The sequence below is a fragment of the Gasterosteus aculeatus genome, chromosome 13, assembly GCF_964276395.1.
Source record: "Gasterosteus aculeatus chromosome 13, fGasAcu3.hap1.1, whole genome shotgun sequence".
In the NCBI taxonomy this organism is placed as follows: Eukaryota; Metazoa; Chordata; class Actinopteri; order Perciformes; family Gasterosteidae; genus Gasterosteus; species Gasterosteus aculeatus.
The window spans coordinates 15,928,356-15,953,092 of record NC_135701.1 but is presented as its reverse complement, the minus strand read 5'-3'; the positions used below and the strand labels follow the sequence as shown (position 1 = coordinate 15,953,092).

At 42.4% G+C, this 24,737-nt stretch overlaps 2 protein-coding genes across 31 annotated transcripts in view; one reads left to right on the top strand and one right to left on the bottom strand.

Annotated features, from left to right (window-relative positions):
- rimbp2b (RIMS binding protein 2b) overlaps positions 1 to 10,231 on the top strand; it is a 63,998-nt gene extending 53,767 nt beyond the window's left edge. For 10 of the 30 annotated variants that reach the window (XM_078086905.1, XM_078086904.1, XM_078086902.1 and 7 more), the window contains 10 exons: positions 659 to 767; positions 1,263 to 1,388; positions 2,679 to 2,860; positions 3,021 to 3,189; positions 3,334 to 3,396; positions 3,689 to 3,792; positions 4,671 to 4,697; positions 5,161 to 5,232; positions 5,726 to 5,860; positions 8,105 to 10,231. In XM_078086905.1, coding sequence (XP_077943031.1) covers positions 659 to 767; positions 1,263 to 1,388; positions 2,679 to 2,860; positions 3,021 to 3,189; positions 3,334 to 3,396; positions 3,689 to 3,792; positions 4,671 to 4,697; positions 5,161 to 5,232; positions 5,726 to 5,860; positions 8,105 to 8,302 — 1,185 coding nt within the window. In that variant the 3' untranslated portion in view covers positions 8,303 to 10,231. Of the gene's footprint in view, positions 1 to 658; positions 768 to 1,262; positions 1,389 to 2,678; positions 2,861 to 3,020; positions 3,190 to 3,333; positions 3,397 to 3,688; positions 3,793 to 4,670; positions 4,698 to 5,160; positions 5,233 to 5,725; positions 6,072 to 6,731 lie in introns of those variants that run through there. The other 20 variants (XM_078086921.1, XM_078086910.1, XM_078086919.1 and 17 more) reach the window with 12 other exon arrangements.
- On the bottom strand, positions 10,210 to 19,554 carry piwil1 (piwi-like RNA-mediated gene silencing 1). Its single transcript, XM_040195329.2, has 21 exons — positions 19,287 to 19,554; positions 18,615 to 18,701; positions 17,916 to 18,021; positions 17,621 to 17,749; positions 17,304 to 17,518; positions 16,831 to 16,952; positions 16,542 to 16,622; positions 16,132 to 16,329; positions 15,922 to 16,030; positions 15,572 to 15,698; positions 15,245 to 15,362; positions 15,043 to 15,157; positions 14,708 to 14,895; positions 12,819 to 12,891; positions 12,478 to 12,678; positions 12,151 to 12,254; positions 11,936 to 12,006; positions 11,690 to 11,843; positions 11,345 to 11,470; positions 11,103 to 11,250; positions 10,210 to 10,902 (listed from the first exon to the last, which is right to left on the bottom strand). Exons 2-21 carry the CDS (start codon positions 18,681 to 18,683, stop codon positions 10,786 to 10,788), a joined length of 2,571 nt encoding a protein of 856 aa, XP_040051263.1. The 5' UTR covers positions 18,684 to 18,701; positions 19,287 to 19,554; the 3' UTR covers positions 10,210 to 10,785.
- Between the last annotated feature and the right edge of the window lie 5,183 nt (positions 19,555 to 24,737).

Here is a 24,737-nt window from a genome sequence, read left to right as displayed (position 1 = left end):
CATCTGTAGCTTTCCATGGTTCACGCTCGAGCTGCAGCCATGTCGCTCCGCCGCGTGCTTGTAGCTTTATTACAGCATCTCCTGCCCCTCATTGCTTCATGTACAAATTAAAGCTAGATCACCACTTCTGCAGCCCACGGTTATTCATTCAGCATTCAACCCATGCACGTCGTCTCTAGCTTTGATGCTTCCACTTGTTTCAGCAAAAGCTTGTCTTGTTCATCATCATTTTTCAGATGATTAAATGTTTTGATTGCTGTATTACAAAGCCCCAGGTTCATTTTTGATCAACCCCAAACTCTACCTTTTCTCTCATCTTTCTCTCTATGCGTTCATCACTTCTTTTTTTTTCAGCCATTTGCTTCATTTTATCATCGAGGAGCTGACATGCACAGAACAAAACAAACCAAACAAATGGTCTTTAGGTCAACATCCGACCCCCAGTCTATGTTGTTGTGTTGGGGGTTGATTTGATTTAATTGTTTTAATGGTTTCCTTATTGTTTTTTGAATATTATTTTTCCTCCCTAAGGACAAATGAAAGTCAAAAGCATTTGCTCTTATGGTTTTTTTGATTGTTTTAACAGGATGATGGGATTCTTCTTAATGTTGACGATTTGTTGTTCTAACCTTGTTTTTTTTTTTTTTTTACTCTAAAGATCATTGGGAACTCGCCACCCTATGGAAATGCTGATCGTCTGGACCACTCGGGGAGGAGGCCGGTTCACATCGGCAACCCTCCTCAGCAACGGCCCATCCCATCCATTGGTTAGTGAGGTCCCCCACACCAGGAGACGCGTCATCCCCACCTGCAGGGCCACTGTTTGTGCTATTTACACCATGTGTTTCCCTCACCCATGTGAGCCGAGCAGTACATCTCTCCCATAGAGCTTAAACAAACCACGTAGCTGTCCATCCTCACAAGCTGGATTCGCCAAATGTTCATATGCAGTTTTGCAGGAAAGTCATGATACATTCCCCATGCCTGTGTTTACTGTGGGTTAACATGTTTACATGACCACCCGATTTGACCTTCCCCGCAACAGTGCAAGCATTGCTGTTTTACACCCGGTGACTCCAGAGTGAAACCTGTTGCCTTGTACACCCCCCCTCCCCCACCTCAGGGCGACTTCATCATCCTACTGTCTTAGCATGAGTGAATGGGCCATGGGGTTGAGCAGACTGTGTGTGTGTGTGTGTGTGTGTGTGTGTGTGTGCGCCGGGGATCTCTGACCGTAACGCTGTGATTGGTGTCTTCTGTAGAGATCACCATGGACAGTAACAGTGAGGGGAGTGAGGGGAACCTCTCACCCGTCAAGGAGGATGTTTACTATGGCAGTGTAGCTCGGCGCAGGATATGGCGATCTATGTCCTCAGAGGATCAATCTGGTATGTGGTGCAGCTGACTTTGATAATTCATCTTGACAATGCCGGAAAAGGCCAAGAGTCTTTGTTGCAGTAATGTGGTGGTATTTTGCTGTGTGCTGGACAGTTGGCTGCTTTGTTTAGTTTATCTCAGCTGTATAAATCTGGCCGGGAAGACAAGACTGGCCACTTTTCCTGTTTTTTCAGAGAATGAAATTCCCTTCCCTTCCCTGTATGTAACCCTCCAGCTCCAATCCCAAGAAACCCCAAACCACTCCTACTCTTTCCATTCACCCTCCATATCCAAACTAACTGAGCCTGCCTTCCTCTTCCTTAGCTTTCCCTTCTCCTCCCACCTTGAGCCGGTAGACCCGTGCTTTCATTTTGCATGACCCGCTTTGAACACCGGGAGAAGGAAAGACATCATCCACTCTGCTGCCCTGGAAGTCAAACCGGTTTTCGCACCATTGAAGCACTTGTTTTTACATCTTTCAAAAAAACCCTGTTTTCAGTTGCTTGGTTGGTGTTGGTTGCAATCTCCCCGAGGCTTCATTCAGACCTACAATCTGCCATAGAAACATTTAACGTGGTGATCCATGAGAAACATGTGGAACTGATATCAGATTCATCACCCCCCCCCCCTCCCCTCACTGATATCTTCACTGCCAGGAACTGCTGGGGCATTTGATGTGTTATTTTCCCGAAGGGGTCGCGCCTCCTTTGCCCTTTTTTCGCTGCACATTGTTCCCAGATGGGGCCTCCAGAGCATGACCGCCCACCTGCATTACGTCCAGTCGTAGGAAAGCGTGCATGTTAATCAGCCTCTGCGAGATAAGGCAGTGAAACAGCAATGAAAAACAGTGCAGCGTTACTTGGGTCCTTCAGGTGTGCACAGTCATTCAGTTTCCCTTTGCACCCCAAAAAAAAAAAGCTGCTTGAGATGTGTTCCCTGTCTGTGCTGTGTTGTACTTTGCTGTCACCGTGCCAGGATGGTTAAAGACAGTCACGCCAGCAAGCAGACGTGTGTGAACGAAGAACCCTCGTGTTGCAACCATTGCGCCGAGCTTTTTCGGTAAAGGCGTCCTTTGCTTTTGGTGCATGAACACAACTAAAGTAGCATTTATCAGCATAATTGTCGCATTCGATCTTTGGCTCTTTGTTCACACACGCATCCCATCGCCCTCCTCCCCCTACCCCCCCCCCGCCCCCCCCCGTCAGCTCTAACAAAGAGACATCTTCTGCTCTCGTTGCCTCTACAGCCAGCGTGGCTGTATAAGGCTGGTAGTAGCAGCAGAGGCCTCCTCTATGTTTCAGACGGCTTTGGCGGTCGCAGACACGGGCGGGGGCGGCGCTCCCTGGAGTACTACGAAGAATCGGAGCCGGAGGAGATGACCCGTGTGTTCGTGGCTCTGTTCGACTATGATCCCATGTCCATGTCTCCAAACCCCGATGCTGCTGACGAGGAGCTGCCATTCAAGGAGGGCCAGATCATCAAGGTGCTGGCTGGCAGATGATTATGTTTCATGCTCAGCTAAAAGAAAAGAAAATGCTTTTTGTTTAAACACCTACGAATCAAATTCATCAATATGGGGCAACGCCAGTAGCAGGTTTTATGTTGTCAGTCTGTTTCTGACAACACTTTGTTTGTTTTTCTAGGTCTTTGGGCATAAAGACACGGATGGCTTCTACAGGGCGGAGGTCCGAGACCGAGTGGGTCTGATCCCCTGTAACATGGTGTCTGAGATCCAAACGGAGGACGACGAAATGATGGGCCAGCTCCTCAAACAGGGCTTCCTGCCACTCAACACTCCTGTGGAGAAGTTAGGTGAGCCATGATTTTCCATCGCGACTATTACTTGATGCTTATACCCTCTGTTTCTATATCACTTACTTAATGCTCTGCTGGACTTTCTTATACTTATGCGTTTTCCTCTTCTGCAATCCGGCTGTCTTCTGCTTCCCTGTAAAGTGAACTGTGATCGTTTCAAAGATGGACGCTCAATAAATCGCAGGTCCAGAAAATCCAAGAGAGGTCTGTGAATGAGATACTTTCCTGCTTCATCGTTCTGCTTTTTTCACCTTCCACCGTCCTTATTCATCTGTCATCTGCCTTAAGCTCATTTCCACATCACCTGCTGCCACTAAGCTTTCCTAACTATGAATACTATACTTTAAGTCTGATGATCAGATTGGAAAGTTTGTTGGATATTGCAGGCTATTGTGTATCTTCACAGGTCATCACACCGATCCAAAAAGGCTTTTTCAAAAATCATTACCAATGATTCATCTTTTTTTCTGACTGTTACAATTGTTTCCCTCCGTAGAGAGGAACAGGCGAAGCGGGCGGCAACACCCGATGTCGACGCGGAGAATGGTGGCTCTGTACGACTACGACCCCCGAGAGAGCTCCCCTAACGTTGATATAGAGGTACTGACTCCTGTGGCTACTCACTTTGTCACGTCCATTCTATCAACATCACGTTAAAGATGCATACAACTGTGTTAAAACTCCAGATTCGAAACGTATTTAAATTTGTGATATTTAATGTTTTGTTTTATCAATGCAGAATTTAATTGAATAGTTTTTTTGGAAATGGGCTTTTTCACTACGTCGCTTAGAATATTGATATCAGTCTTGTGTCTTTCCGTTTAACACAGAGCTTCAGAGCTCAGTTAGCTTAGCTTAGCTTAGCACAAACACTGGAGCAGGGGCACTCAGAGAGTCTGGCTCTCTAAAAAGTTGAAATATATATATTTCAACCATCTCTAAAGCAGACTAAATTACACGTTTTAAGTTTGCTGACGAAAGTCAAAGTGTAAAAACGTTAGATTTAAGATGCTTTAGGACAGACCGCTTTAAAACATCGTCAGTCTTTATGTCAAGCTAAGCTAACCATCTCCTAGCTGCAGCTTCAAGCCGATGCTATCGACGGTTGTTAAAAACTTAAGGAATTAGGCCCTTTTCACAAGTGTTACTTTGTCATGTCACTGCAGGGTAAACACGGACATTGCTAATACCGATAATCATGATGTTTCATTTAGTTTGTGCCTGCCGGCTCACCGCAACACGGAATTGGACCATAATTAATGGGATCCGTTAGACCTGTGTTTAACCTGCCATGACGTGGATAAATGGCGGCTGCGAAAAGGGCCTTTCGTTACAAAGGGGAGGCTGAATGAAGAGTTAAAGTTAGCACTGTGTAAGCGAGGATTGAACTTCTCTCCCGTGCTGTTCTCCCCCCCCCCCCCCCCCCGGCCCCCCACCTCCCCCGTTCACTTGTTCTCACCTTTCTGCCCCCGACACAGTATGAGGGCAACAGACTGAATGAGGAGGTGAGTGAGGGTGAGGAGGGTACGGTAATGTCTGCTCTGTGTGTGTTTCCTCCCCCACCCTCCCCCGTTGGTTGGAGTGCAAACGAGGAGGTGGGCTTCTGTCCCCAGGCGGTCATGAACGCAGCCCCTCATGCATTGCCTGAGCCGGCATCTCCCCTCCTCGGTTTGGTCTTCTGTGTCCACCAGTCTCTTACTTAGCGTACATGTTTGGTTCGTGTGTCCCGTCGGACCGATCTGACCAGTGTGTTGCACTGCTGTCTTCAAAGATCCAACATTTGATGCATTTACAGTTGCAACAGTCCGCCTGACGAGACTGAATTGACACTTGTGTTTGAGATGCATCCCATTGATTTGGAGAAGGAAGCCCCCTCATTTCAAACTCATCAAATCCCGGCACATTTGATGTTTCTGAAAGCTCTCTGCACACTTGTAGCGTATTTCAAGGATCTTTCTTCTTTGACAGGCTGAACTGACTTTCTGTGCCGGTGATGTCATCACCGTTTTTGGTGAAATAGATGAAGATGGTTTTTATTATGTAAGTGTTTAACTTACTTCTATTTCCTTGTCTGTTGAGCATCCACCCCCCCCCCCCCCCCCCCTCCCCCACCCCCCGACTATTTAATGTACAATTCCCCCTAAAGATGTACTGCAGAAGCTACAGTTTTACATAACTTTGCACAACTAACAGAGTTGAGAAGTGGGAGGATTTTTTTTAAGGCATTTCGAGTACCTGAGTGTGCATGAAATTGTCCTTGTTAAAATATAATCAGATGACTTTGGCAATTACAGTAGTGTTTGCTTTTGCAATGACAAAGCTGAAGCTATTCGTCAAACCGGTGATTTACGCCTCTGACTTGATCGCTTGCTTCTGCTGCTGCTTTGCGTCAGCAGTCCCTCCGATCTCTCAACTCTGTGGCAGCTTTTTATTTTAAACCTCGACGCGGCTCGAGGAGGTACGGGGGGGAGAAGCCGCCTAACATTTGAGAGTTAAATGCAGCAGGGGTCTTACTGTCTTGTTTACTCCGCAGGGCGAGCTCAATGGACACAAGGGACTTGTTCCTTCCAACTTTCTAGAAGAAGTGCCTGATGATGTAGAGGTTTTTCTCACTGACTCACCATCTCGATACCCCCAGGACACTCCTGCACGGATAAAGACCAAAAGGGTACATGCTCCTTCGCAGTACTAGCCCTCTCTCACCCATGTAGTCTTTTCAGTTCCTTCTATCTCCTTTAGTACCTTGTCTGTGTGTGTCTGTGTGTGCGTGCGTGTGTGTGTGTCTCATTAGAGTACGATGGGATTTCTGACTTTGGAGCATTACACTGTAAATAAATAGATGTCTGAGATATATGAAAAAAATAAAAATTTAAGACTAATACTTGACAGAGGTACTTTTATTTTTCATGTGTACTGCTGTAAAAAAGGGAGGGGAAGTTCTGCCTTGTATACTACATGGATCCATAGTATTCATAAAGCATTCTCAATTATAGTTCCCCTGGGACTTTTTACTTATTCTGTAATGTCTTGAAAAACAGCAGTTAACACTTTTTGCACATGCATATTTAGCATTCTGACAGATGCTTTATGAATATATTCTGTGTTTGATCTCAAATCATTTCAAATAGAGTAAATAGTTTTGTCGTACTCAAAGATGAACTATGTAGTCTGTAGCTCAGCATGTTCTATAGTCCAGATGCATGAATTCTTGAACGTTTTCTATAAAAAGTTTGGTGTAGTACACCTTTTGTATCTGCTCCTGAACGCCTTGTTTTGTATATTGCTTTCTTGTAAAGTAGCACGCAAAGGTCACTGAGCCCCTGTTGCCATCAGAGAATAATTTCAGAAGTAATTTATTAAATGTAAATACATGCTATTTTGTGTTTATCAAATAATGCAATTGTCAAAATAGAAATAGGTTGTCATCTGATGTGTATTCCCTTGTGTTCTAATTTGCCATTGTCACAGTGTAAACTATTGAAATGCCATCACCATATATATTTTTTTTATTTCTTTTCCTCACCCGCTTGGCAAAACAGAAGAAGAGTGTTCATTTCACACCTTAGAGGCTCTGTTTCCGTCACGTAAGTGAGCAACTGAGGATACCAAGATTACGCCCCCCCTCGTCTAATGCAGATGACATGGGTACCCTTAGCTTCCGGTATGCAACATGTATACTTATATGACATTCCTTTAGTGCTGCTATGCCGTTATTCCTCTTTGTTTCACCAATGATGTTATTAGTTTGTAAACCCGGCCAATGCATTAGACAAGAAGTATGGTATCTTCAGTTGTTTCTCTGAGTGTTGTACATGACAATGTCCGTCTCCCGCAATAAGTCTCCTGCTGTAACTCATGGTAAGCTAAAAGGCCGTTGTTGTACAAGAACCCTGAGTTGAGTTAAAATGAATGCTAATAACATTTAGACTGTCAGTGGGACAGAAAACCGAACCAATTCTATGCAAAAACCCAAAGAAAAGCGTGAAGAATATTCCATTTAATTTTCTATCAGAGCGTTTTCAAATCGGTATTCATTTTTTGAACCAGGATAAACAATGAATTACATTGCCAACTAATAGTTATTCATTTAAAGTGAGACTATGAAACAGTGGCTATAAATGACAGAATCTCCACAAAATATGTTTTATTGTGACCGTGTGATGAAGTCAAGTAACGTCTTCTTCACGGCGTTATTTAGCCAAAGTTTCCATCATGAGCAAGTAATGCGGGAGCATTTTCATAAATGTTACACAGTCTCACTTTAAACTATAATAAAATACTAAATGAAGCAGAATGATTTTGTTATGTTACATCTTCTGGTTTTTAAAACTGATGCATGTTTGTATAAAAATAGCCTCGTATGGAATCTTTGACCTCCTGTCTTCCCAAAAGTGCAATTTAAAAGAGCCTTTTAGCTCATGATTACAGAAAAGGACTAGTGAATAGTTTTTTGTAACCCAGTTGTATCAGTAAATATCTATATCTGTATATGGATATACAGATATAGATACATACATATATTTAAGGGGAAGTAAATGTGGTATAATTATGTCCCACTTGTCCCAAACTGCAAATGTATCTTGTTTCTGTGAAAGGAACCACCCTGACCCTTGATATTCGTTGTTGGGGAAACGTTGTCACCTTACATCCATGAGGAAGTTAGTCAATGTCATGCTTAAATCTCTGTTGTTGTAGCTTAACCGTAGCAGCTTGATTGAAGAAGAAAAAAAAAATGTTTCTACTAGAGAGGGTGGGGGGGCAGTGTGTTAATCTGTATACCAGAGACCTCAGAGCTATGGCGTCCCCGCTGAGACAGAAAGGACTTAAAGAGGAGGAAGGAGGAAGTGACTGAGGTGTGAGAGACCGCTGGCTTTTTAACACCTTCAACTGTCCCCTACGGGTCTCCCATTAGGTTCCATCGGAAAAATCGGGGCCGCCCAGAAGAGCAGCCTCTCCCACGCTGCGTCCACACACCCCTGGCTCCGGCCCCGCCACCGTGGGGCCCGGCAGTCCCTTCAGGGCCCCACGGGACGCGTACTCCTCCAAAACGGAAAAGGGACTACTCTCCAAAGGGAAGACGCTCTTGCAAAGACTCGGCGCTGTAAAATAATTTGTTTTGACATACTTGGGGTGTCATTCAATTCCTTCTAGTGGTTTAAAAAAAAAAAAAAAAAAACTATCACGGTGCATAGGTGGCATTTTTTAGTTTAACAAATGCTTTATTCTTGTACATCTGATGTATGCTAGAATAATTGTATTTTTGTTAAAAGTATCAACTCCATATTTTTAATAACATTCCATATTACGATGTGATGCTTGTCGATTATCTTCCCTCCGAGTCTCTGACTGATGTTTTGCTGTGAACGGCGACAGGAAACTCCTCATTTGGCCCTCGGTGAAGCGCAGTGGCTCCCCCCGGTTTACACATTGTGGGTCTGACTAGAGTCTCTGGATTCAGAAACCAGGACGCCGTTCAGACGGCGAGCGATCAAATGAACCTCCATTTCAAATCTGAAGATAAAGACGGGACTGGTGGGGCCCCGAGGTTGTTTTCACACAGCCAGTCACTTGCATTGTACGAGAGGTCTGCACGCTCCACCTCAGCACGTTCCCACGAGGCCGAGAGTCTACGCAACGAGACAGGCAGTGCTCCCATACAACGTGGCTGACTGGCTATGGCCAACATCTCAACACCCCAACAAACACGTCAGTTAATACAAGCACATACTGTATCTACTACAGGGTCTCTGCATAAAAATCAGGTTGAATGGAAAGGCCAAGTAGACCCAACCTCCATGTATTTGCCTTATAATCGCACAATGGTTTGTACCCAGTAGTGCATGCAGTCCCGTGCCTACGACTCATTTACGTTGGTCGGTACTTGATAAAAATCTGTTAGCGGGTGTAAATCCTGACTTGGAACGTGCAGGGTGTCACGTGACTGTCGTGATTTCTGTAGAACCAGAACTCACGCACAAAAGTCCGAGACTCATCTGCCCACACGTCCTTCACCTGAGCTACTTTATAGTCTTAATTCTCTAATCTTAGGACAATGGTGATGAAAAAGGGCAATATTTTCCACATCTAGTAGTTTAGTTATTATTCCACCCTGATTCAGATTTAGAACCACGGCTCAACAAAGAAAACCACACACTAAGTAACAAACAGTTAAGTGTTAGATAGCATTAGAAAATGAAGTCTTATTGTAGTACTGCATGTGATGCACAACACAAAGAGTGAAGGTTTGACCTTTTCCACGAGCTGACGGTGAGACACAAGGCTACCTCTACACAGCCCCTCGACCCTCCGGACCCTCAGCCTACTCTTTATTTGAGCCGATCTGTCATTGAAGTTTCTTCAGTGTGTCTTGAGTTTGGTCGGTGCAGAATACAAGTACTGTATAAGAGTAAATATATCCATCTACACTTTGTGTAGAGTAGTGAATGTATGATAAAGTTGAAAGCAGTCGTATTTCCATAGCTGCCCAGGATTGTTCATCTTCATGCATGTAATGAACCAGCCCACCTTTAGTTCCCCACAACTTTGGTTTGCTATTCCATCCTCATGTATTTGAAAATCTATTTTTTTATTAACGAGTTGAACTGAAACTGCCAAAAAAGAATGTATGCAAGACATTCTGTAATACTTTCTGGACAATTCTCGGCGCAACAGCCACGATAACCTACAGTCCACCTATGAAGAACGGCTCCTATTTACAGACCATGTCACCAGACATTGCTTCCATTTATTTTGAGTGACTGTTGCTCTTTTTGTACTTTGTCCATTTGTAAAATTGTTTAAAATGTTTATACTTGATTTTAAAACTGCCTTTTTTGTACATTCAACTTTATAATCAAACAGTGCAAGCTTTCCCCATGGTGTCTTGAATACCATTTGTTAAAAGTCTGCAATTGTGTGCTAGCTTTATGATAAGAATTATCAGCCTATATTGATGGATACAAATTATGTGAGTGTGCATGTGCAATCTTTTCTAAAAAAAAAAAAAAAAAACCTGAATAAATTTGATATTTTTTAATAATTGCATTTGTGTTTTAAGGTTAAATGATATAACACACATACAGATGTTTATCAGAGCAATCTAACAGAAATAATACTCAGATGTTAAATCTATGGGAACTAAATGTGACACGTGAGCTTGCTTTTACTACCCTCGTGGAAAACACATAACAATTGTATAATAAACTATTAAAATAAACAACATAATTCCGCTGTAAAAAGGAATATCTGAACCTCAATATTTTTTTTGAGTCAAGAAAACTTAAGCTTGTACAACAACACGTATAAATATTTACCACTTTTAGACCAGTCAAGGTTCAATGCGGTTTCACCAGACGTCAGGGTATACTGGTCATTTTTCAGCATATGAGCTACAGGCTGGTTTCTGATTTGAGTCTTTAGTCAGAAATACACTTAAACCTCCCAAATTGCATAACTCCAAGGCTATTAAAAAAAAGAAAGAAAAAAAACAACAACAACTCCACTTTGGCTAGTGTAACAAAACAGTTTAACATGGCAACTCAAGAGCAAGCACACCAGCTGAACAGCAGGAAAAAAAAAAAAAAGGTTTCATCCTTATAGGTAGAAGAGGAGTTCGTCCAGCTTCACATTGGGCTCTCTGTGGATGCTTTGACCCACAAGAAAAGCCAGCTTGTGGGCATACTGACAGGGAGCGGGCACTCTGACGATCCCCTAAAGCAGAGAAAAAGGAACCAAAGCTTTACAAAAAAAAAAAACTTTGAACATGCTTTATTGGGCTAAATGTTGTGACAAGTTATTCTTAAAACATCAGAAATTCAACAACAGTTTAAATGCGATTTAGGCCAACATCTGAGTGCAGCCTTCCAGGTCGAAGGAAGCACATTAACGGACCAATTTACAACACAGCCTACCTGCCAGTTGTAGTACATGTGGCACAGCTTGTAGGTGAGCCGCTGCATGTGATCAGGCTTCAGCCCACTGGTGTCGTACACAACATTGTAGTGGGTTGGCGAGACGCTTCCAGAGCGGACAGCCTGGCTCACTATGTAGAAGTCATACCTGGCAAAGAATAATAATTAAAAAAAAAGGTTATGACAGTAAGCCACTAAAAAAAAACACTGACAGCTAAAAATAAATAGCAAAGGACACATACCACTCTGGACGGGTGACCTCTGAGTCCACGACGGTGCCCGGGGGAGGGTTGGACACTTTCCCATCCATTTGGGCAAAAAACCTACTGTTGATGCGCTTCTTCACCACCACCACACTCAGCCTGGGCCTGTCACAATTAGATGGGAATGCATAAAAAAAAATATGACAGGCAATTTACAGACTAGTTTGAGCTCCCTTCGGTGTGTGGACTCCACACACTTAACCAATTTCAACCAAAGTTGAGGCATAACTTGCAATTCTTGCTGCTGTTCTCAATGTCAATAAATCAAAGGACATGGCGGTGACGTCTTCAGAAAATTTGTGTGGCTGCTATTTGAAACCTCACACGTAGTCGTGCCCCATGGACTTGATGGATTCGATGATCTGTGCAACCTCGTAGTTGACCACGCTGTGCAGCTGGCCGTCTCCCACTCCATCTCTGTACACTATGATGCGTGAAGGCAGGTAGTTGTTGAACTTGAGGTAGTCTTTCAGTGCAGCTGGAAAACAAGATATTGGACAGTTATGCTGATGTTGTCAATTGTGTGTGTATATTTAAGTTAATTAATTTAATCGGGGGAAAGTATCTTGCCACATAGAGCCATCTTCAGTCCATCCATTATTTCCTGGCCTCTGTGCTGAAAGACACACTTTGAGAACCACCTGGACAAAGACATCAGAAATGTCACACAACCGAATCCTTGTACTATGGCACTAGATCCAAGACTGTGAGGTAACCAACACAAGTGTAAAAGCGGCCAAAGCAGACTGGCTGTAGCCCAAGGTGCAGTACGGAAAGAAACTAACCTGGTCATGCCCTGATTGAGGCTGGCAACTAGAGCTCCAATAGACCTTTTCCCAGCAACGGTGTCATGGTAGCAGTCAATGCCCACAATCATCAGCTGTTTGAGCTGCACAAACGATGGGACGAGTTATCCGTACAGATTAGTAATGTCTAAGGTTGTATCCGGACATTGACTGGCCTCAAGAAAAATAATCACTATAAAAGGCAATACGTTTTATTTTCTAAACAACCACCAACAGTTTTATCCTCTCGAGAACTACTGGTTCTCGTTATCCCAAACACCCCTAACTTCTTCATCATATAAATGAATTAGCGTGCACATTACTTACAGGGATTTCCACACTCCAGAGTTCTCCTCCCATCTTGCAAGCCAGCTGAAGAGCAATCTTGGTTGCCACAGTCATGAGTGACGACGGTTTGCTGAGGGTGCGGCCAACCACACACTGGCTGGGAGTGGGGCAGTCCACACAGAGGTACTTCTTCACACTGTCATACTTGTCCTTACGGTTGCTGGGGAGGACCACCACCACCTGACACAGAAACAAATGGGAGGGTTTCATGCCTCTCGTTCTAACAGCAAACAAGAAACGTCAAAGCACAGAGTAGATAATATGTTAGTCAAACTAATGGAATTGATGCATGTTAATGGGTTATATATTTAGTCGCTAACCATCTGTGTTTGGGGTCCAACGTTCTGCTGCAGGGTTCGGAGGAGAGATTCTTGATGATCCTCGTACTCAATCCTAAAAGATAAAATAATATACTTAGTTACCATTCAGTTTTTTTGTTGCCTAATAAATACTAACATTTAAGCTTTAAAAAAAAAAAAAAAAAAAAGAAGTATTTCGCAGTATCAAGGTGAAAAAGTTATACGCTCACTTTAGATTATTAGATATGCCAAGCAATAAATCCTTTCCTCATAAAAATTGTTATAATGTATGTTAAAAAAGTTATTATAAGTTAGTTATTATTGAATAATCTCTTTGAAACTATTTAAACCCCGTCGCCAGCGACCGGAATCCCGAGATGCTGCCATTTTACGGTTTATATTTACCACATAACAATAACAGGAACTGATCATGAACCAATATAATAACGCCATACGCCGATGGAACGCCCAAAAAACAAAACAACATTTTGAACATGCTCCAAACCCAACTGCAACAATTATAAAAAATTTCACGCGTTTCCCTACATGTTTTGTAAGGTCCTGTAAGTACTATTTTTTTCAAGGGAATCTTTTATTTGTTCCGTGTTTCCTTTTATCAAGACACCAATCATTTTTCCCGATAGACCTTTTGGTTGCATAAATATGCCAGTTTTAGTGTGTAACTGAAATTTAAAGCAGAGGTGTAAAAAACGCATAGTGCCAAAAAGGTTGACCAACTAATAAAACTGGCAAATGAGTGCATTTAAATGTATTCTACAGTCAAGATGACATACTTGCCTAGGAAAAAATGACTTAAAATTCCAGGATTACACTCTGCACAATAGGGGTGGGAATCTCTTGGGACCTCACGATTCGATTCTAAACCGATTATCGATTCTAAACTGATAAAACGATTATCGATGCATCTCGATTTTCTAAATTTTCTCAAATCTGAGTTTGCTACTCAGAGGTTGCTAATCACTTCCTAAATTATTTGATAATTAAAGAAAATCAACAGATGAATTACCTTCTCTAATTTTTTATCAGAGAAAACAAAAAATCTTTGTCACAAATATGATTTTCTATCAACAATGCAAGAACCAATGCAGCTTGCATTTCAACACAATATGAAAGTAGCCTATAAGAAAAAAAAAAAAAAAAATCATTTTTCTTTTAAATTAAGAAAAAGCTGCGCTTAGTCTCAGGCCGGTCCGTATTTGTAAAATACCGGGAAAAAAGTCCAAATCTGTGAATATCTTGCCAACTTCCAATACGGATCGACTTTTTGGAAAATCGGAATAATGAGGTAAGATATGCGCAGGCTCCTTCATAGTTCGGTAAAGTTGGTAAGATATTCAGATTCAGACTGACGGACCGGTCTGCAAGCTGGACGCATTGCTCTTAATGTGCCGGTAATGATGGTAAATGATGGTTGTCATCTACGGTCCACTACGATTACCGAAAAGGGGGGCATTCGTTTTTTGACAACGTTTTATCTCATAATTTCGACTTCTTATCCCCTTACATTAGTGCGGAAATGGGCTTCTATAGTTGTGTGAATTCATCACTCCAGCCAATCCAAAGACGCGGTTTGTAACCAATCAGGTGTAGAGACCATGGTGACTGGCTCTGCCCCCTTACTGTCAAAAAGAAAAACAGCGAGCGCGTAGAAAATACCTTCAAGCGAGCAGAGACTAACCTCGCGAGCGAGGAAGTTCAATCTCCGCGAGCGAGCAAATATCTCTCGCGAGGAATTTTTTTTAAAAATTCCGATTATTAACTTTTCTGAATCGAGACCGAATCTTTCTAGAGAGAAATCAAAAAATCGATTTTCCCCCCCACCCCTACTGCACAACATAAGTAATGAACAGAAAACTTATTTCTTTCATTGTTCTTATGCCGGAACTCACATGACGGGTCTCTGTATCCGGATGTTGAGTGGACCCGAGACCCTGTTGAGGGACTGCAGGAGGGCCTGGGCTTCAGTGCTGGTACGGCGGGTGGTTAAAAACAGCCAGTTCTCCAGCGGAGGAGCGCTGATCAGAGGCAAGCCACGCATCTCTCTGGACCATTCAGCCTCGCTGGGCCTGTAGTCGTACTGGTTGACAAAAATTGTAAACGTAAACTCTCACTCAAGATCATTCATGTATGTATGTATTATGTATATAATATAACACACACACACACACACACAATTACTTGAATTCAAAAGAACAATTTCATGTAACCACAAGCAATATCATACTGATCTTGATCCCTGGAAAAGCCTTTCTGCTGGAAGAACTCTGCCAGTCAGACTTAGGAGCTGCTTATCAAAGCTCAGTCCCCATTTATCCAACTCTGCTCGTGCGTCAGGATTCCTATGAAATAATGTTTAGGAATTAAATCAAAGCCTTTAATTCAGGGGTATCAAACTTATGGCCTGTGGGCCCAGGATAATCACCTACTTATGAATATTGCGGACAAATCTGTTGAGGCGTCCTTCCCTCGCCATTGGATCCAATCTGGTGTGCGTGCTCAAGTCCTTCATGATCATGTAGTCAGCTCGCATCTTGTCAGTCAAGCCTGTCCAACACATTTTCACTTCAAGTTTTGATCAACATGACTGATGGGTTAAGAGTTTACCACAGATGGAATCCAAACAAGACAACTACCATCAGCAATAACCACAAATGGACTTCAAGGTTGTGCTTTGAAGAGTAAGCCTCTCCTGAATATACATTAGAGACCACCACCATGGGTGAGTTTAACACACTGGAGAGGCAGATTGTGACCTGTTAGGAAGCACAGCTCTGGGATCAGCATGGCAGGGCCAGGAGGCGGCGCTGTAGCGGGACCCAACCTCTTCACTTGGCTGACCAGCAGCACCTGGTTCACATCGACGATGTCCAGGTTATATTGCTAAGAACAGAAAAAATGAAAATGTGTGCAGAATAGAAAGGTCATGAATAAGGTTACTGCTCAACAGTTGTACAGCGTTACATGCAGTTCCTTCTTGGTGCCCAATCCCAATTCTGAGTCCATCATACTGAGAATGTGCCGATACGATAATTGAATTATTGTACCAGTTTAAAAACAAAACAAAACAAAAAACAGAAAAATGTGTTGAGTGCATGACGGCTACCATCTTATAGTAGTCCTTGAAAGAAATGTCCTTGTCTCCCCTCGTGAATGTGTTGTTGGGAGTGTGATCCCACGCAATTTCATCAATCCTGTAGGTCTTATTGTTGTACCTACACAAGTACACAAAACAAAAAGATCTCTCTGTAACCTCTGTGCTCATTTGTGAAAAATGAGTCCAAAAACATGCATTTGTGAGGGACATGGATCCTACTTGGTGAGGACTATGAGTCCAACAAGTTCCTTCGCACAGATCTCAGGGAAGCGTTGATTTCCACACTTTTGCCTCAGGTTGGCCATAAAGTCGAGGACTGTCTCACTACGCAGCACCTTGTGGCTGACGTCAGTGCACAGCATGATGGAGGTCTCGTACTTCAAAATGGTGGTGGTGTAGCCTGGCCAGATGGTCAAGCTAGGACAGACAGATTCACTTAGTTCACCCCAAATCAAACAAAAGTTGGTTCACATCATTGATAATTCCCCATTTACTAGAATCGCCTACAGCTTTTTACTCATCTTAAACCAGTCTATTGGGAACATAATTCTAACTTTTTAGACACCAGGATAACTTAAAATGTTAAGTCAAAGACTTAAGAAAACAATGTGAGGAGGCAAATGGAAGACCTGTGTTTTGGGATGTCGAGTGGATCATTGGGGTTGTAGTAGTTGCGTCCAATCTGCTGCATGTCGAGAATCCTCAAGATCCTGAAGAAAGTGACAGTATTCATGAAACATTTGGAAGTTTACAAAGAATTAAAACTGGTGAATGTTATTGACATCCAAGCTTTTTAAATCAGATGCACCATATCTTACATTATTTACATCAAGCAAATAAGTTTTGTATTGCATACAAATGCATTGACATGTTTTTGGTAAATTGGTGCTTAAGACCCCAAAACTAGGAAGATTTTACCTTCTGAACAGAATGTTGTAAAACTGAATGCACACTGGGGATGTGGGTGGCAGTTCATTCGTCATGGTGACAGTTATCTGAACTTTCTCTCCATTCCTTGTTTCACTGTGGAGCACTGTCTCCTAAACACATGGTTAGACGAGCACAAGAAAGAATCCCCAAGCTTAAATCAACCGATCACACCTATCGAAATGAAAACAGTCAAAATAAAGCACAAGTAACATTTTTTTTCAAAAGCTGAGCAAAATAACCTAATTTTAGATCAAGAATAAAAAACCTATAACCAGACAATCTTCTCATCAGTTTTCGCATTAAACTTAACTGCCTGCAACTTTAAGCTGTGGCCATATTTTTGCACAAATATGCACTTTGTAAATCTACAGAAAACAAAGGGAAAAAACAACCAATGGTTCAACATTATCTCTCACTCTGATCAGTTTTCTTTCATCTTTTATATGTGAGGATTAAATAACCTTTTGGGCCAATCGATTTGGTAAAAAAAGCAAAGCTCCATCAAAGCTGTCTGCTGGCCCAAGAACATCCTTGTGCTGGTAGAGGAGAGCGGATCTCAGACGACGAGCCTCCATTGGTGGATTGAAGTCCACGTGGTACTGATACAGCACCCACTCAGGGCGGGACATGATGCGAAAGAAGTTGGCTGTCAACGGAATTGGCGAACCGGATGTTCCTGAGAAAGCAAACACACTACTTTACAGAACAATATATAATCCCCTCCAAAAATTATATTTTTGCTGAATGAGTTTGTGAGCATTCATTTTAAATCACAGACCCAACTTTGAATCCTTGACATGCTCCATGGCACGCCTTGTGTTGATCCCGACATCGTTAAAATCACGTCGCCGTCCGCCTCGTTCGCCAAGCTTCACCTGCTGAAATCCGGCTGAAATCTGTAGAACAGCTGTTAAAAAAAACAGTTCATCACAACCAATTTGAGTATATTCGGCTACAAAAACATTTTTTTCTCCTCGTCTAAGAACACCAATCTCCCTGCATTACATCCAGGCTTTGAAGGCCATGATTTCTGGAGAGAGACCAAGAGACGAACATATCATGACAAACGGTACCTTCTGCAGAAAAAGGGCCGGGTGCACCTTTCTGCCTCCCTCTTCCAACAAGCTCTCCCTCTGCGGGTGGGGGAGCGGGTGGTTCAGGCTCTCCTTGAGCATAGCTCTGCGAAGAGAGAAAGAAAATAGGTTTCATAATGTGTACCACCATGGACACAATTGAACTAGAGCTGAGAAATATAAATACCACTAATATGCTGCGCACTTGCAAGTCGCTGCATTGTGCCAGATTCTCAATAAAGTTGGAAAAAAACATTTAGGCAAACCTATGGCCGTGAGGATACTCATTTACATGGAATTTAGAGGATCATCCATGTCGCTACATAACAATTAAGATTGGCTTGTGCCGTTCTGAAAAAGGAACCTTCTACCGACCACTGGCTAGCCGGATGTTCCCCGACCATGCCCAACTCTCGTGAGATTATCGCTAACCACCAGTGCGTGACGTCAGAGCAAGTCGGAATCAAATCTAACAGTCATGTATTGATATTGATCCTGCTTGTGAAGGTGTCGGCCCTGTTGTCGCTCTGCGACCCTTTTTGGTATAATGACAAACTACCCTTTTATCCGTCATGACTTAAGAAATGGGGACACGAACCGGGTGCTAAATGTTACTGCGTATAACCACGACCAAGGAGATAGAGACGTTAAAAAAGTGACGGAATGATGACGTTAGAGATCACGTGAAACGGGTCTCACCATTCCGGGCGCCGCAGTCTCTTGACCGCGTGCTCGGCCTCTTGATCTGGCTCGCGCCCGTCCAGACATTTTGGTAAAGTTTCAAAACTGCAATGGTTAAAAAGAAAACCAACATTACTCACAAAATAGAAATATGTGACGTATGTACGAACTACGTAACGTTAACTAACCTTACATTCTACGCGGTAACCAACTATAGTTGGCTTAGCTTTAAGAAACCTAAAACATTAACATTAAAAAACTACACTTCAGTTGCTAACAAATGGCTTAAGAACGTCTTTTGACCGTCTAAAAGACGTTCACTTTGAACCAATTTGCAACCTATTTTCAACGTCGGGCCAAGTCTTTTAAACGTCTTTTCAATGAATACATTGCTCGCTCATACGCAACTAGCAGTTCAACCAGCTAACGTTAGCTTAATTTAAGGCTAGCCGCCATCCACGTGCTAACATAGTTTTTGAACCAAAAACCAAAATAGATGAACCAATTGTGATGCAAATATGTATGATACGTTAGCCAACACTAACTTATTAGTTAACAGGCATGATGGCTATGACCTTATTAAGTTAGTTCTAAAACTCCATATTGTTGTATAAACTAATTCCTAACATCATATCACCACGTCACTTTTTTTCTAACTGACTTTAAAAAGGAATGTTCCTCTTCACTCACCATTCGACGAAAGAAAGTTTTACCACAGGTGCAACGATGACAAGCAATTTAGCCGAGGCCTCTTCACTTCATATATTAATACGCTGCTAAAGATTATTTTTTTTACTTTTATGACACACCTCCTTATTTTCAATATATTATTAATGATAATAATATAATCATTTGTTCAGAATTGATCAAATAAATAAGTAATTCGAAAGGTTACTGAAATAAGTCATCAGAAATACCCAAGAACTACTTTTTGATGCGCAGTGTGTGCATTTTCTCCACCAGGCAGAGCTCCATGGCGACCACTAGGGGTCAGCACAGCCCCTCGTACCGTCACCGACACGTCTCTGGTTAAACTCAACCATCTAATACACAGAACTATTTGTAAGTGTTGTTTTAACCTAAACTTATTAGTCATAATGGACGTAAGACCTGCATGTATTTCACGTAAGAGTATAAATGAAATGAAAGTATGAACTCTATTTTCTTTTTAAGTATGGACCTTTGGCCTACGATTGAATAAAGCACAGAAATAGGTCATCATAGGGTTATGGGTTTTTCCAATAAGAAGACCTTGCGTATATAGTTGGCATTCCCATTCCCATCAAGTTTAACTTGTGACCATGATGAAAAATTCAGAGATGTAAGTGTTAAGGAGGGCTTTTTAATTTGATATGGATTCTTAACAGTCCCTTTAAGAGTCTCCTGAATAAATTATTTCTTCCAAAGGTTTTGCTCTCCGTAATCCCCCTTTAAAGCTCAACTTAAGTAATTTTTTTTAGCAAGGTGTACTTAATTCTTTCTTGTTTGAATGTACGCGTGATCACAAATACAGACCTGATTGAGCAGATCCTCCGACACTGGTCGAAGAAAACTGAGGGAAGACTAAGAGAAAAAAAAGCATCGACCTAAGTGTCATGATGCCTGATTGTTGGGTGAAAATGGAAAGTAAGTAACACTGAAAGACAGATGAGAAACATAAATCCACAAGGATGTATAAGCATCTCACCAAATGCAATTCATCATTACACACAAACACTACTATTATTCATCACACCACTGAACAATAGGAAGCTAACACAAATTGAAATAGATAGAGTTTGCATGAAAGAAAAAAACAAAAATGTGGACATGGGAGGGGGGGCTCGCAAGCCGAGCAGTTTGAGTCTGACAAAGGTGCCTCCTGCCGAGGACGTTGATGAATTCGCTTCAGGCTTCATTCAAGTTTGCTCTGGTGCCTCCAGCGGTGTGGATTCCATGCGCACGCTAATCATGCTTCTGTGAGATGCTACAGCTCAAAGATGATGAAAAGGAGACATGCAACACAGTTTGCATAAACTGTCTGCACGTTAACCAAATACACACCCTTCATAACACGTTATTTATCACAACCAAGGACGTGACCATCACCATCACTGTCACAGACATGTTTCTGTGTTAATATATAGTATCTGTAGGCCCATGATATTCATAGCATTCAACCTTACTTTCTGTGTCAAACGTTGAAAACAACAGGATAAGGCTTTCGTTCTAGATAAATCACAGTGGTCCCATAAAGCTTGAGCTCCTGATTGCAAAACCGGAACAAGAGGGGATTCTGAATAATAAGGATATACCAGTTCCCTGATATCAGTAAGCGGGTTAGGAAAATTAGATTATTCGCCTGCCTGCCGTGGAACCTAATCTGCTCTGCATCAATGTGCTCCCCCTTAAAATACACAGGCACTGCATCACACACTCAAAAACTCATGGTGAAAATGTGTTTAAGCCCATGCGGAATGAAACAAGCATCCACAATGTCAAAAAAAAACCATTCTATTTATAATGCAGACGGGTAGATATCTTGAGCCGTTGGTTTTGTCAAAATGCCTGAGGTTGACTCACATTAGCGATCCTCCATCAGAAAAAGAAGATCACTTCCAAGCAGTTTCTGAAAGAAAAATGGCCTAATGGATGGTTTCCTTACATCACAAAGTTCATTTTGCAATGGATGGAAATCTTTTCCGATTTATAATTAATCAGCAAAACATTGTGGTCCACAATAAATACAAAAGAGACAATGCATTGTGTCTGATGTTACAATAAATGCGTTTTAACTGGAAAGTTTTGGACGTGACCATCTTTTACATTCACACAATCTACACACCATCTGCCTGTTGATCAGTGGGAAACGTGCATAATAACAAGTCACTGGACAAGTTGTTCTAGATGTTTGAATAATAAATCTTTTTAAAAATGACCATTAAGAATAAACTGGATGAAGCCATGACAGATGACAACCGAGTTATCTGAGACAACTTCATTCATCAAGATTCAGTTAATATATATTATATTTATATCTTTTCTCATCCCCATCTGTCCCTAACATTTGCAAATCAGACAGCTAAGAAAATAATACTTGAAGAAAGCACACACACTCTGGTTATTATATAACCACAACATTAACTCCGTCCACACATTATCATCATCATAGCTTTCAAAATAGAGATCCGCTTTTTTTCAAACACGATTGAAGTCCTTATCTACACTTCCTGCAAGCGAGAGCGCCAAGGACATATCCCATTCACATTGCATTTATTTGGGAAAAATAGTTTCCTGTATATTTGATTAGAAAAACCTTTGGCTGGCGGCCTTGACTTGTTTGCAGAATATTTGTGTATATACAGGAAATATGTGTAGAAAAAAGGTTTAGATTTTACAGTCCTGGATTTCATTCATCTGTTTGCTGAAAGAGGAAGCAATGGCAACATTTGACTGTTGCATGAAAGCCTTTTTAAAATGTTGGGTTTCTAGATATGCGTGGGGTGTTCAAACACTACCCGGCCCAACCTTTTCCTTGGAGAAGCAGGGGGTAAAGACAGCAGGAGCAGGAGGAGGAGGAGGAGGAGGAGGAGGAGGAGGCCTGTGCTGACCGTTGCAGAGTCCTGCAGAGGCGAGGCCCCCCTCAGGAGCCGGCCGCGGTGAGGATGCCATGTGATCTCCGAAAAGTCAACAAGGGTTGGTCCACAGCTGGGCTGCAGGAGAACAGAGAACGGCCACGTAGCAACACCCTCCTGCTGGGAGCAGCAGAGGAGACGCGGGACTCCCAGCCTGCCCGCGATCTACTGTCAGGCTTCTGAGTGGACCGAGAGGATCCGCCCCAGTGCAGTTTATCACTCCAGAAGCAAGTCCTATTTTAATTTATACACGTTTGTATTCTAACCGCTGTGCTCATTTTAGGATTCTTAGCCAATCAATATCACACAGTCTCCGCCGAGCAAACTTAGAATCCGTCTCCTCTGCGCAGCGCAATGGGAGCCCTGTGGATTTAATTTCCAAAAAAGATTAAGTTGCCTTCTGCATCACTGAAACTTTCTTGGGCTTTTTAAGTTGAAATCTCCGTGGTTATGCCTCTCTTTGTCCGAATCGTTGGTTTGAACAAAGGTGCAGTGAAGCATCAGCAGCTAGGAATCTAATAAGCACAATGTGGGAATAAAGCAGAGGGGAGTAAGCATCAAAGGCAGCCTGGCACAGCAGGACTGGCATCGGTCTGAACTCCCAACCTAGGACACTCAGCATGCTCTTCAGCAACCACCCCCTTTGGACCAGTCCTGGGCAGTAATTAAAACCATCATTCCCACTGCCTCGGTATCTCATTAGCCACAGGACCCTGGGCTTTCATCCTGGCTTGTCCAAAAATATCACAACTCCACACCAGCAAAGATGAGTCCTCCACACCCAAAGCACACGTCTGGGACATCTGAGTTGAATGGAGCATTATCAAACTATAGCATCCATCTCTGAGGAACAGTGGGAGATCACACAGGCCTCACTCTCCATGTCCACTGTAATTATTATTGCACCTCACAACAGAGGTGATTGGGAGGGAAACTGTCACCCTACAGTTGGTTGATTAAATCTGCCAGTGCATGAAACACATAATAAATACATAAATATGAAAGCGTTACCATGGGAGATACTGTGACACATTAGCTCTGCAGGGAACGAGGCGGAAGAAAAGAAAGCTTTGTAAAAGGAAAAAAAAATTCTGCAGCAAACATCAACCACAATTTGTGACTAACAACCCCCCAAAAAAGGGATATATTTGAAGCTCCTACGCTTCCGCTATCAAAGGGAGGATTTGAAGAAGGCGAGAACCGGTTGCAGTGGTCAGATTTAGTACTTTGGCTGTAGATAAAAAGGAAGTCTTCTTCCCATGTTTAATTCAGTATGAGCCATGACTAACTCGTGTAATGTACTAGGCCTCTGAAGTCGGTCGAAAGCTTCTTTGCTTGCTTTGTGTACTGCAGACGGAAATAAACGTGTCGCTGAATTCTGACGGGTATGCAGGTCAGGGAAATGCGTTGGAATAGGTTTATTTTATTCCCTGTTGGATCAGTTCTTTAGTTTAGCAGTAATACTAAAATCCTTAATCCACTGCACGGTATTAACCCACTTGGAATTACTGCAATGGCCAGTTCTGAAGTACAGTACCAGTCAGAAGTTTGGACCCATTTTCAATTCAATGAGAATGTGTGTCCAATCCTTTGACAGGTGACGTATGTTTAGTGCATCATGAACCAAAATAGCTTGTTCTTGCACAGTGGGATGATCTACAGTTTTAATAAAAACATTCCAACATGTTGCACAGATCGACCCCTGTGGTGCACGAGCACCTGTTCTTTGGCCCCGAATAAGAAAAGTGCCCCTTCTGCTGGAGCCCAATTGTTTCTTCATTCATCAATATATAAGTCATCCAATCCCACCAAATGTGTTTGGATATCTGACGGGGCATTTATTTCAGTTATTGTGAGAATTTCCCCCCAACATTCTCCGCAGCGCTCACAAGCTAAGCCAAAATTTAAAGGCAGTTTTACTGTTCTACAAATTAGACAAGTTCACAAGTAATTTAATTCAATTATTAAAATGAAAGGTCTTAAGTTGAGCTGATAGGGTATATTGTGGTATATTATGGTATATTATTAGTGTAATGATGATTATGCTTTAACTCTGTCCTACTGTGTTTTTTATTTATTTATTTTATTATCAGTATTTTTAATTTCATGAATCATTTTGGCGATGGGTGCCCTTTTGGTTTGGTTTGAGCACCTGCCCCTCAAAATGTCTGTGCATTCTCTAAAATAACGTCATTATCCTCCATCGAGGAGTGGCTCAATAGTTGGAGTGGCGAAACGCCCCACCCTAAATGTAAAGCACTGTTCCTAAAGAGGTCAGCTGCATCGCCCTCACACACACACACACACACACACACACACACACACACACACACACACACACACACACACACACACACACACACACGCCAACCGCCCCTCCACCTGCCACACAAGTGTGCATGTGTACGCCCAGTACGTATGCATTCAAAATCAAGTCTGCCCATTCTGTGGCAGTGAGAAGCCTCTGATCTTTCGATGACACAAAGTCTTGTGCAGGATGAGGATGGGCCTTCAACTTGTGTCAATA